Source organism: Lipotes vexillifer, unplaced genomic scaffold (genome assembly GCF_000442215.2).
Source record: "Lipotes vexillifer unplaced genomic scaffold, Lipotes_vexillifer_v1.1 scaffold611, whole genome shotgun sequence".
In the NCBI taxonomy this organism is placed as follows: domain Eukaryota; kingdom Metazoa; phylum Chordata; class Mammalia; order Artiodactyla; family Lipotidae; genus Lipotes; species Lipotes vexillifer.
This window is the reverse complement of record NW_006785619.1, coordinates 3,085,024-3,096,220: the sequence shown is the minus strand read 5'-3', so window position 1 is coordinate 3,096,220 and position 11,197 is coordinate 3,085,024. Positions and strand designations below refer to the sequence as shown.

Here is an 11,197-nt window from a genome sequence, read left to right as displayed (position 1 = left end):
CCACGAGCACGCAGATGTTTCAGCAGAGCCGCTGGCCAAAGTAAGATCGAAATGCAGCTTATCCTGAATAAGATCCAGAGGGAAGCAGCTGCCCCTCTTTCTGTAGGACTAGATCCCCCCAGAATCTCAAGGAGGGATATTGAAACAACAGTCAGTTACCAATGAAGAGTAATTTCATAAAGTGTAAGACTGGGGGTGGGGGAAGTTCCAAGAGACAACTATAAAATGTTCCATTTTCCCACTTTTAATAGGAAACATAAAAGGCCTTATTCAAAGCATACGAACTATTTCTCAAGAGAGACACGGGGATACACGTGTGTAGTTGAACTCCATTTTACGGTCACTTACAGAAGAATGTATGTAAAAGAAAAAGCAGAGAAAGAAAGGGACAAGGGGGAGAGCTGTGGGGGAAAGAAGTAGAGGGTCAGGAAGGATGCGGGAAGAGGCCCAGAGGGAACAGGAAAAGCAAATGCAGATGAGGAAAAGGAACCAGAAAAGTCACACAACCTGCAGGGGCCTTAGAAGTAAGCGAGGCTTGCTTTCTTCATTTTAAGTGAAATTACTGGCCCAAAGAAGGTAAGTGGTTTGACCAAGTTCAGTGCCGGGACTTTAAGCCAAAATTTCTAGCTTCTAAGCAAGGAAAACACATAAAAGAGAAGGTCTGTGAAAGGGGATGGTTTGGAAAGAAGTGACGGGAGGGATGAGCGGGAGGGTGGACAGAGAGAGAGAGAGGCAGAAAGATACATAAACACACCATACACGCACATGCATACACACACACACACTCACACACACACGCTAAGCAGTGAGTTCTAAAGCAGGTATTTAATTAAACACTGTTTGTCACACCCCGACACTGCTACACATAACTAAAGTTTGGAGACCCCTGCCTTACTTCTCAGCTGTATGATGCCTAGAAATCACCTGGAGATCTTGCTCAAGTGCAGATTCTGGTTTTGTAATGCGGGGTGGTTCTGAGATTCTGAATGTCTAACAGCTCCTCGGTGATGCTGATGCAACATGTTCAAGGACCACAAGGACCACACACAAGTTCCATTGCCTAGGAACTTGCTAGAAATGCATATTCTCAGGCAACATCCCATACCTACTGAATCAGAAGCTCTGGGGGTGAGGTCCAGAAATCTGTGTTGAAACAAGCTCTCCAGGTAATTCTGGTGCATATTAAAGTTTGGAACCATTGCACTAGGCCAGAATGTCTCCTATCACCTTGTTGCCTGTAATTGGCTAAACAAGTGTGGCAGTACTTTATGTTCAAGTCATTACTTTTCACTGGGCTATCTGAACTTTCTACTAGGAATTATCAACATTCCAATAATTCTTTTCAGACACCCTTAAGATTTGGGAATGACACCGAGATCATGAGGCTCAAATGTGATGTGTGATTAAGGAAATATTTTCTGAGGCCTCCTTTATTAGGCTCAGCTTGGCTTCTTCTAATTGGTTTAGAATTCCACACCTGGAGCTGGACTAAGGGATGTCCCCTCAAACTTTTTTCTTGGAGTAAAATATCCCCTTTAGCTCACCCCCACTTGCCCACTCTAGGCCCCTATACCAGGTCCTGGATTCCTCAGAACGTAGGTTAATCCCAGGAACTTTTGAATCTGGCCCCCTGTCTGAATGGAAATAATAGGATGGAGCTCCCCAGAGCTCCAGACTCAACAGCCCTGGTCTTCCCAGCCCCTGCAGTCATGAGCTCTGATGCGGAGATGGCCATTTTTGGAGAAGGAGCTCCCTACCCGCGGAAATCAGAGGGGAGAATCGAGGCTTAAAATCGCCCATTTGATTCTAAGAAAGCTTGCTTTGCAGTGGATGATAAGGAATTTTATGTGAAAGGCATGATCCAGAACAAGGAAAATGACAAAGTCACAGTCAAGACCCTCGACGACGGGTAAGTGTTGATCTCAGATGTCCTTGCTAACATGGGCATCCTCCTTTTCCTTTGGAGTAGAAGAGTAGAAATTGCATGCTGGTCCACAGGAATCTGAAGATAAAACAAGACTCACATTGATCTCCTCTGAGTGAAGTCGCAGGTAAAAACTGCCATGGCACATACCTTTGCTCTGACTCTTTCCTTCGAGGACTTGGGCTTTGAGAGTTTTTATGATGTTTGCTTTGGAGAAAGGGGAAGGTGGTGGTGGAAGAGTTTTGACTGCTTAAGGGAGAGATTGATACAGATTGCTGCTGGATGGGCGAATATACGAAATAGAACTCTCTAGGCTGCAGAGTGACTTACAGAGGGAGCTCCGGAGGCAATGCCTAATTTAATGCAGAGAATTACAGAGCACCATTCAATTCAATACTTACTGGACACCCATCATGTCTAGGTCACCGTGTCTATCACTTTGCAGATATGAGCAAATCTCAGTCCTGCTTCCCCAAAGTTTATCATCTAGTGTAGGAATCAAGAGTACATGGTGCATATGGGGACTTCCCTGGTGGCACAGAGGTTAAGAATCTGCCTGCCGATGCAGGGGACATGGGGTCAATCCCTAGTCCCAGAAGATCCCACATGCCGCAGAGCAACTAAGCCCGTGTGCCACAACTACTGAGCCTACGCTCTAGAACCTGTGCTCTGCAACAAGATAAGCCATGACAATGAGAAGACCGCGCACCGCAACGAAGAGTAGCCCCCGCTCACCACAACTAGAGAAAAGCCCGTGTGCAGCAAGGAAGACCCAACGCAGCCAAAAATAAATAAATAACTTTTTTAAAAAAGAGTACATGGTAGGTATGAATCGCAGTTCACAAATTCAAGCATACGAGACAGATGATGATGATGATGATGATGATGATGATGATTGTTATTATTAAACTTAACCTCTGGTGTCAGCCTCTTTTCACAGGGCCGGAAATACATTTTCTGGAGTTACTATTGGAGTCCCCTCCCCAGAGCCATGCCACATTTTCAGTAATACCACATGGGGTGTCACTGCCCCCCGAAGGATGTGCTAAGAAACAAGCCCCAGTTTCTGAATCTTCAGGACACACAGATTTTTCCATCTCCCTTATGCTATTTCGGATGTCTCTCTCTCTCTCTCTCTCTCTCTCTAGTTTAGGGCAGTGGGGCAGAAGGGCTTCCTTTCCTCGAGAGATTTGGTCCTATATCAACAAATCTCCCCCCTTTTATCTTTTTGGTAAAACCCTCAAAGCTCTTCTAAGGACTCCGGCTTTTGGAAAACAAACGCTAGAAAGGCTTACAGGCTCTCTCGCTTTTGTGCCCTATTTTCTACCTTTCCTGAGTAATGGAGTGCCAGTTGTATGCTTAAAGGAAAGGGAAAGCAGAGAGGGGAAAATTAGGTAATAGTCTCAAAATACTGTTCAGCCATGGACCATGCTTCAAGTCCAAATGTTTTAACTATTAGAGCAGCGGTGCAAGGAATTCTGGAAGCCTTGAAAAGACAGGGCAGAGCAGAAACAGGTCATGGAAGAGGTGGCACTTAAGAACAGCTTTGAAGGTTGCTAGATGTAATTTCAATGTAGATATATTCCAGACAAAGGGACCCACATAAGCAGAGCTATTGAGGTGGAGATGCACAGAATACACTGGAAGAGTTTTTTCCAATATTCCAAGCTTGATCTCATTGCAGCACTCATAGCAAATGGGGTAAACAGAGGCAAGCTGCTGTGGCCTTGGCCGTGCTGAGTTCCACCTGGCCACCGTGAGGCTGAAGGGCTCTATAACTTTGCACACCTGTAACCCACTTCTGGCACACAGAATGGCACGCTGACTTGGGGGCATCAGACCAGAACTGGTTATGCACTTTGACCAGACTTAGATTTATCAGGAACAGTTATTTATGGATCATCTCTGGGCAAAGAAATGATCCATAAAGTTAACCACAGTAATGGGGTAATCTCTGCACAATATCTCACCATTTTCACCACACTGGTAGCTCACCACATCGGCTCTCCCACTCATCATGTGATTTTCCTCTCAATATCCAGACACTCACTCTGAACAGTGAACAGGTGTTCCCCATGAACCCTCCCAAATTTGACAAGATCGAGGACATGGTCATGATGACCCACCTGCATGAGCCAGCAGTGCTGTACAACCTCAAAGAGCATTATGCAGCCTGGATGATCTACGTGAGTACCCTTCAACCTCTCTTTATTCCATTCCCTTCTCTGAGTAAAATCAAGATCCATAGGTTGAATTTTCTGATTTTCTCAGACCTACTCGGGCCTCTTCTGTGTCACCGTCAACCCCTACATGTGGCTGCCGGTGTACAACCCGAGGTGGTGGCTGCCTATCGAGGCAAAAAGCGCCAGGAGGCCCCGCCCCACATCTTCTCCATCTCTGACAACGCCTTTCAGTTCATGCTGACTGGTGAGTGAGTGATGCATCTATTTACAGAAATGTGGAATGCTGACTGGTGAGTAATTTCTTTAATCCATATTTTAAAAAATAGTGAGGTATTCAAGTCCTTTAACTGTACTGGCTCTTAGTTAATTACTCGAGCCCTGAATTCACAGGCTTTGGTCATCCAAATGGTGCAATGACCAAAGTGACCTCAGGAGATTCAGAGGATGTCAGGATGGAAAGCCAGGGGCGCAGCATCTTCCATTACCAGTCACGGTTCTTGAAGCCACACTAAGTACATGCTTCTCTGGGGGTGGATGTAGAGCACAAGGACATGCGCTGCCCCCACCTCCAAAGAAACCCCCAACATGAACACACTTGGAAGAGAGACTATATTAGTAGTCACTTAGGAATGCAAAGTTGGAGAAACGGGCACAACAACTTCCCTTCACCTGTTTTCTCAGGCTCCCTCTTTCTCCTCCTTAAATTTCCAGAATAGCAGATGAAATAGCAGAGATGTGGTGATACTGTCACCCTGTCATGCCTAACATCACTTCAGTCTGTTCAACTTTCACCTGATTTGACTTGGTGCAGAGAGAAGACGTAGAAGCAAGCATCTGAGATCTGAAGATGCTTAAAAGTCAACCAGGACAATGTTGCCCAAACTTCAGCCATTCCCATTTCACGTTCGCAATCCTGGCCATTTCTGCATATTTACAATCTTTCCTTATAGCGACTGAAGTTCCGTCCATTTCAGAACGGAAGAATAGGGACTTCCCTGGCGGTCCAGTGGTTAAGACTCTGTGCTTCCACTGCAGGGGACACGGATTCGATCCCTGGTCAGGGAACTAAGATCCCACATGCCACGCGGCGTGGCCAAAAATAAAAATAAAATAGGAACCGAACAAATCTGCCCTTTGATCTGGAGGAAAACTTTTTTTATAAAAGGAAGAATAATATCACTATGAGTATTAGTTTCTTAGGACTGCCGTAACCAAGTACTACACACTGGCTGGCCTAAGCCACAGAAATGCATTGTGTCACAGCTCTGGAGCCTGGGAGTCTGAGATCAAGGTGTCAGCAGGGTTGGTTCCTTCTGAGGGCCGAGAGGGAGAATGTGCTCCAGGCCACGCTCCCAGCTTCCAACGGTTTGCTGGCCAGCTTTGGCATCCCTTGGCGTATAGAATCATCATCTTGATCTGCACTTTCATTTTCACATTGTGTTCTCATCTGTCTCCAAATTTGTCTTTTTATAAGGACACCAGTCATATTGGACTAGGGGCCCACCTACCCCAGTATGACCTCATCTTAACTAATTACATCTGCAATGACCCTATTTCCAAATAAGGTCCCATTTTGAGGTACTGGGGGTTAGTTAGGGCCTCAACGTATTAATTTGTTGCGGGGGACACAATTCAACCTATAACACTCTTGTAAATGGAAAACCACAGTCACTATCCACAAGTAGAAAGTAAAGGTGAAAGAAAAATGCAATGACAACAAACCAGTGTCCAGAAATTCTAATTAGAAGCTGTGGCTTCTTACACATTCTAAGTCTGAGACTTGCTTTCTTTGTTGTAAAGGGAGATAAGAAAGTGCTAGACAGGAGGTAAAGATCTGTGAACATGAATAACTTTCACACTGTGGGACTCACCGTTCACTTCCCATGCTGCCCACGTTACACATCCAGCATTTGGGAAATCTGCACACATTGTCTCAGAGAAGACTAGACATGACCAAATCATCACACCACTAGTTCATGGCAAAGCCAGAACTAGAACTCATGGGCTCCATCTACCCCCAACGTTGCCTGATTTGGATATCCTGCCTGTATGTTGTTTATTTACTCCGTCCTGCTTCCTCCTGCATTTCCAGATCGAGACAACGAGTCCATCCTCATCACGTGAGGAACCTGTGTTTTTGCCAGGATGACTTGGAAGGGGCTGTCCATTCCTTCTGCTCTCCTTTACCTCACTTACTTTTTAAAAAAAATTTATTTGATTGAAGCATAGTTGGTTTACAATGCTGTATTAGTTTCTGCTGTACAGCAAAGCGACTCAGTTATACATATATATTCCTTTTCATATTCTTTCCCATTACGTTTTATCACAGGGTATTGAATATAGTTCCCTGTGCAATGCAGTAGGACCTTGGTGGTTATGCATTCTATATATAATAGTTTGCATCTACTAATCCCAAACTCTCAATCCATTTGTCCTCCATTCCCCCTTTCCTTGGTCCCCTTGGCAATTACAAGTCTGTTCTCTATGTCTGTGTATCTCACTTTATTTTATTTTATTTTATTTTATTTATTTTTGGGTGCGTCAGGTCTTAGTTGCACCACTTGGGATCTTTTGTTGGGGCATGCGGGCTCTTCATTGTGGCGCACAGGCTTCTCTCTAGTCGTGGCGTGCAGGTTTCCTCTTCTCCAGTTGCGGCATGCAGGCTCCAGAGCGCGTGGGCTCTGTAGCTGTGGCACGTGGGCTCTAATTGAGGCACGCAAGCTCAGTAGTTATGGCGTGCGGGCTTGGTTGCCCCGCGGCATGTGGGATCTTAGTTCCCTGACCAGGGATCGAACCCGTGTCCCTTGCATTGCAAGGCGGATTCTTTACTGCTGGACCACCAGGGAAGTCCCTCTCACTTACTTTTAAATCAACAGTGGAGAATCCGGGGCTGGGAAGACAGTGAACACCAAGCGTGTTGTCCAGTACTTTGCAACAATTGCGGTCACTGGGGACAAGAGGAAGGAGCAGCGGCCGGGCAAGATGCAGGGGAGCAGCTTCCTGCACCTGGAGGGCTTGCTGGAATAAGTATACCTTAACTCCCAGGTGAGCACCAAGTGTTTGCAGGGCTTTGTGCCCAGCAGAGATGCACAGCACGAGCTCCTGCCCCAGGGGGTGTTTACGGGGCAAGGCAGGAAATGGCTCCACCTTGTGGACTCAGGCTCTAGCAACAGCTCCATCAACAACAGCAGAGTGACCTTGAACAACTCCACATCCTCCTTTGGAGAAGGAATGGTTTAGGCCACTGGTTCTCAAACTGGAGTGCACATCAGAATCACCAGGAGGGCTCGTTAACAACCGATTGCTGGTCCCCAGGCCCAGAATTTCTGACTGAAATTCCTATCTCACGTTCAAAATCCTGGCATGTTGCATTTCTGTCGTGTTCCCATTGTTCATGCTGCCGGTCCAGGGATCACACTTTGAGAACCACTGGGCTGGACAGTCATTTCCAAACAGCTTTAAAGTCAGAAAGGCAAGCACTCATGTGGGGAACGGGGGGAAGGTGAAAACTCTGCTTTCTATAAGTGGATTTCTACGTAATAATTCTCACAAAATATTTTATGCAACTTAAAAAAATTTTTGAGAACCACTGTTCCTATCATATGGGTCACTTTCATTGCTCACAGTCTATTTCTACTTCTGAACCCGAATATCTATGTAAATGGGTCCTGGTGCATGCAGGAACAGAGGTCTATATTTTACAAATCCGTGATTTATAATAAAATGTTATCAGAGAAGAAAGGCCGTCTGGGAGATTGAGGTGTAGAGGGTAGTGCTCCAACCTGGAATCTGGTGTGGCCAGAAGCCACTTTGATGCTGTGCTAAGACCCCTTCTACGATGGGACCCTTGAAGCCTCCTCGGGTGGGGTGGGGATGGGCCTGTGGGTACTCAGCACAACTGTACCTGCCACCAGCCTGAGCCGGGCGACATCTCTCCCTGGGCCCTTCCCAGAGCATCCACACTTTTGAGTCACTGGGAAGTTACTTCAGAAGACGTCCAAAGTCCTCTCTTTTCCTCTTCTCACTTATTATTAGAGAACCCTGGAAGACCAGAGCATCCAGGCCAAACCCCTCCTGGAGGCCTTTAGAAATGCCAAGACCGTGAGGAATGACAACTCCTCAGGATTCGTAAGACTCAGTCCAATTGTCAATGACCCCCAGAAAGAAAACCGTCTCCTCCAATGCTGCATATGAAAAATGGGCACGTAAACTAGGATATACCTGGCCTTAGTCTACCCCCAAGTAGACTATACCGGGATATTCTGATAACCCTTCAAAGAACATTTTGTCTTATTCCCAGCCGAAGGAAGATTTAGCTGTCCTTCCCTAACTAATCAGCATTTAGCTGTCCTTCCCTAACTCAGAGCATCCTGAGGTTACAATGATTCCAGATTCAAATGCTGCAAGTGCAAAATGACATCTCCGTGCTAAAATTGGTCTCTTCAGGTGGAAGCATTTTAAAATACATAAGTCGGGCTTCCCTGGAGGCGCAGTGCTTGAGAGTCCGCCTGCCGATGCAGGAGACGCGGGTTCGTGCCCCGTTTCGGGAAGATCCCACATGCCGCGGAGCGGCTGGGCCCGTGAGCCATGGCCACTGAGCCTGCGCGTCCGGAGCCTGTGCTCCGCAAATGGGAGAGGCCACAACAGTGAGAGGCCCGCATAACGCAAGAAAAAAAAATAAATAAATTAAATAAAATAAAATAAAATACATAAGTCCGTTGAACAGTATCCACTGACTTATTAGCCATGAAAACCATAGTGTGCAGTTAGTTAGCAGATCTGAACTTCTCCAGGTCAGGAGGTGCTGGGAGGAGGGAAAACCTGGTGGAGGCAGCAGAGCTCAAAAATTGGGAAAAAGTTGATACTAGAGCTATCGAAGGATATGTCCCATCCTTCAACGTTTCACTTAGGTTTAGCTCAACCAAAGAGGCATTTACTTCCGACACTGGTAAATAAACAAGTATCCAGTCTCCTATCTAATTTCACTGGCCAGTAGAGCAGGTACCCAGAGGCATTTCCATTCAGCAGCTAGAGCTGCAGAGCGAACACATAATTCACATAAACCTCCACTGGTCCTTCATTAATTCTTCTTAGGCTTCATTCAGAAAATACTGAGAATACTACTGAGTACGTACTACATTCCAGGGTCTGTGGGTGAACGAGCAAGGCAATATTTTTGCCCTCAAATTGGGTCACAGGGTGGTAGCGACCAATTAAGCGGGTGATGTAAGAAGGGAGTATGCACACACACATATATACTATATAGAATTTCACCTCTCACTCCCCAAGATTGGGGGAACCCAAGGGCTGAGTGGGTCCTTTGGGAGCCAGGAGGCCTGGCCTGGGAGCTAGGTTTGCATGTAGTAAGTAGTAAGGAAAACTGAGGCAAGAAATCTCAAAAGTAACATCCAGAGGCAAAAAAAAAAAAGTCAGATAGTCCAAGCAGGTTATCAGTTCAAAGGTGTTATAAAGAGTTTGAGCGGGATAAAGGAGACAGTCAGGTGCGAGGTAGTCCCAAACAGAGACTTGAGAGGGAGCCTGCAGGCATCCTCAGAGCTGTAGGAACAGGGCCAGGTGCTTTGGGCAGAACTACCTGAGTCTTAGCTGAGCCGGCGTGGGGACCAGATGCCAAGCAAACAGAGAGGAGGCAAGTCCTCATGCTTCTGGCATCACCTCCTCCGTGACCCTACGCATCCCACCCATCCTCAGTAGTACCTAACAGAAGCTCGCTACAGTACCATATAAAGAAAATAACTGTGTTTTTCAATCTGTCTTTGGACGGGGGAAGTTCATTCGCATTCACTTTGGGGCCACAGGAAAGCTGGAGTCAGCGGACATTGAAACCTGTGAGCCCAAACACTCTATCTGGCACCTTGGGCTTGGCCACAGAGGCATCTCCTGGGGACCCTAAAATCACGTCGTTTTTTGTTACCTCAGATCTCTTAGAAAAATCCAGGGTGACATTGCAGTTATCCCGTGAGAGAAGCTATCATATTTTTTACCAAATCATGTCAAACAAGATGCCGGAACTTATCGGTAAGTTCCTTGGTTATCATTCTCATGTTCCAAATCGATCACATTGGAAAAAAACTCAGAGTCAGTTGTACATAAGATGCTAAAGGGATCCTTCTGCTTCACAGACCTGCTTCTCATTTCAACCTACCCCTCTGACGTCCCCTTTGTGAGCCAAGGAGCGGTCACTGTGGCCACTATTGGCCACTGATGTATTTTGTGTGTTTATTTACTTAAGTAAGGAATTGTTGAATTTATGAACTGAGAGGTACCCATGATCTCAGGAGGAAGCTGGGATGCAGGGATGCTCAGTGATTAGACCCAAGAGCTCAGAGAATTAGTACAGATCACACCCCTCCCCCACTGGGTTCCATTTCAGAAGATTCCAGAAATGGGAATACAGGAAGTTCTCCAAAATAGGCCTTCAGTTCCATTCTCCAGCTTTTTAGAGTAAATGTTTGCATGGATAAGGTCTTTAAAGGTTTTGTTGGAAGTTTTCAGGGTACAAAACCATCTACATGGTTCTTTAAGAAAATCTAGAAAATACAGAAAAGTCTAAAGCAGGAGAAAAACAGCCCCGCTCTGCAGCAGCCGTTCCATTCCACCGGCTACCTGCCACCTCGGGCTCACACACCTGTCAGGCCTCTGGCCTTTAGCTTTGGGGAGTATCTCCAGGGTCAATAACTATAATATTAACTCAGTGCATTGAGCACTTACGCATGCTAGGAACTGAGAAAAGAGCTTTGCCTCAACAAAACCTCTGGCATCAGCACCACTGTTACCCCCGTTTCATAAAGGTAGAAGCTGAGTCTTAGGAAAAAAAACACACAATTTGCTCGAAGACAGTTTGTAAACGACAGTCGGAACCCAGATCTGCCCAACCCCAGAACTTGCTTTTTTTTCTTTTTTTTTTTTTGCGATATGTGGGCCTCTCACTGTCGTGGCCTTTCCCGTTGCCGGACGCGCAAGCTCAGCGGCCATGGCTCACGGGCCCAGCCGCTCCGCGGCATGTGGGATCCTCCCGGACCGGGGCACGAACCCATATCCCCTGCATCGGCAGGCGGACTCTCAACCACTG

General features: G+C 46.4%; 2 protein-coding genes across 2 annotated transcripts in view; both read left to right on the top strand.

Moving 5' to 3' along the window:
- Nucleotides 1-11,197, top strand: part of LOC103086179 (myosin-8) — a 101,965-nt gene that overhangs the window by 51,724 nt on the left and 39,044 nt on the right.
- Nucleotides 1,710-6,231, top strand: LOC103080408 (myosin-13). The gene is given in 5 exon segments (XM_007472092.1): nucleotides 1,710-1,913; nucleotides 3,967-4,110; nucleotides 4,196-4,253; nucleotides 4,256-4,351; nucleotides 6,200-6,231. Coding segments are annotated over 5 exon segments (534 nt in total).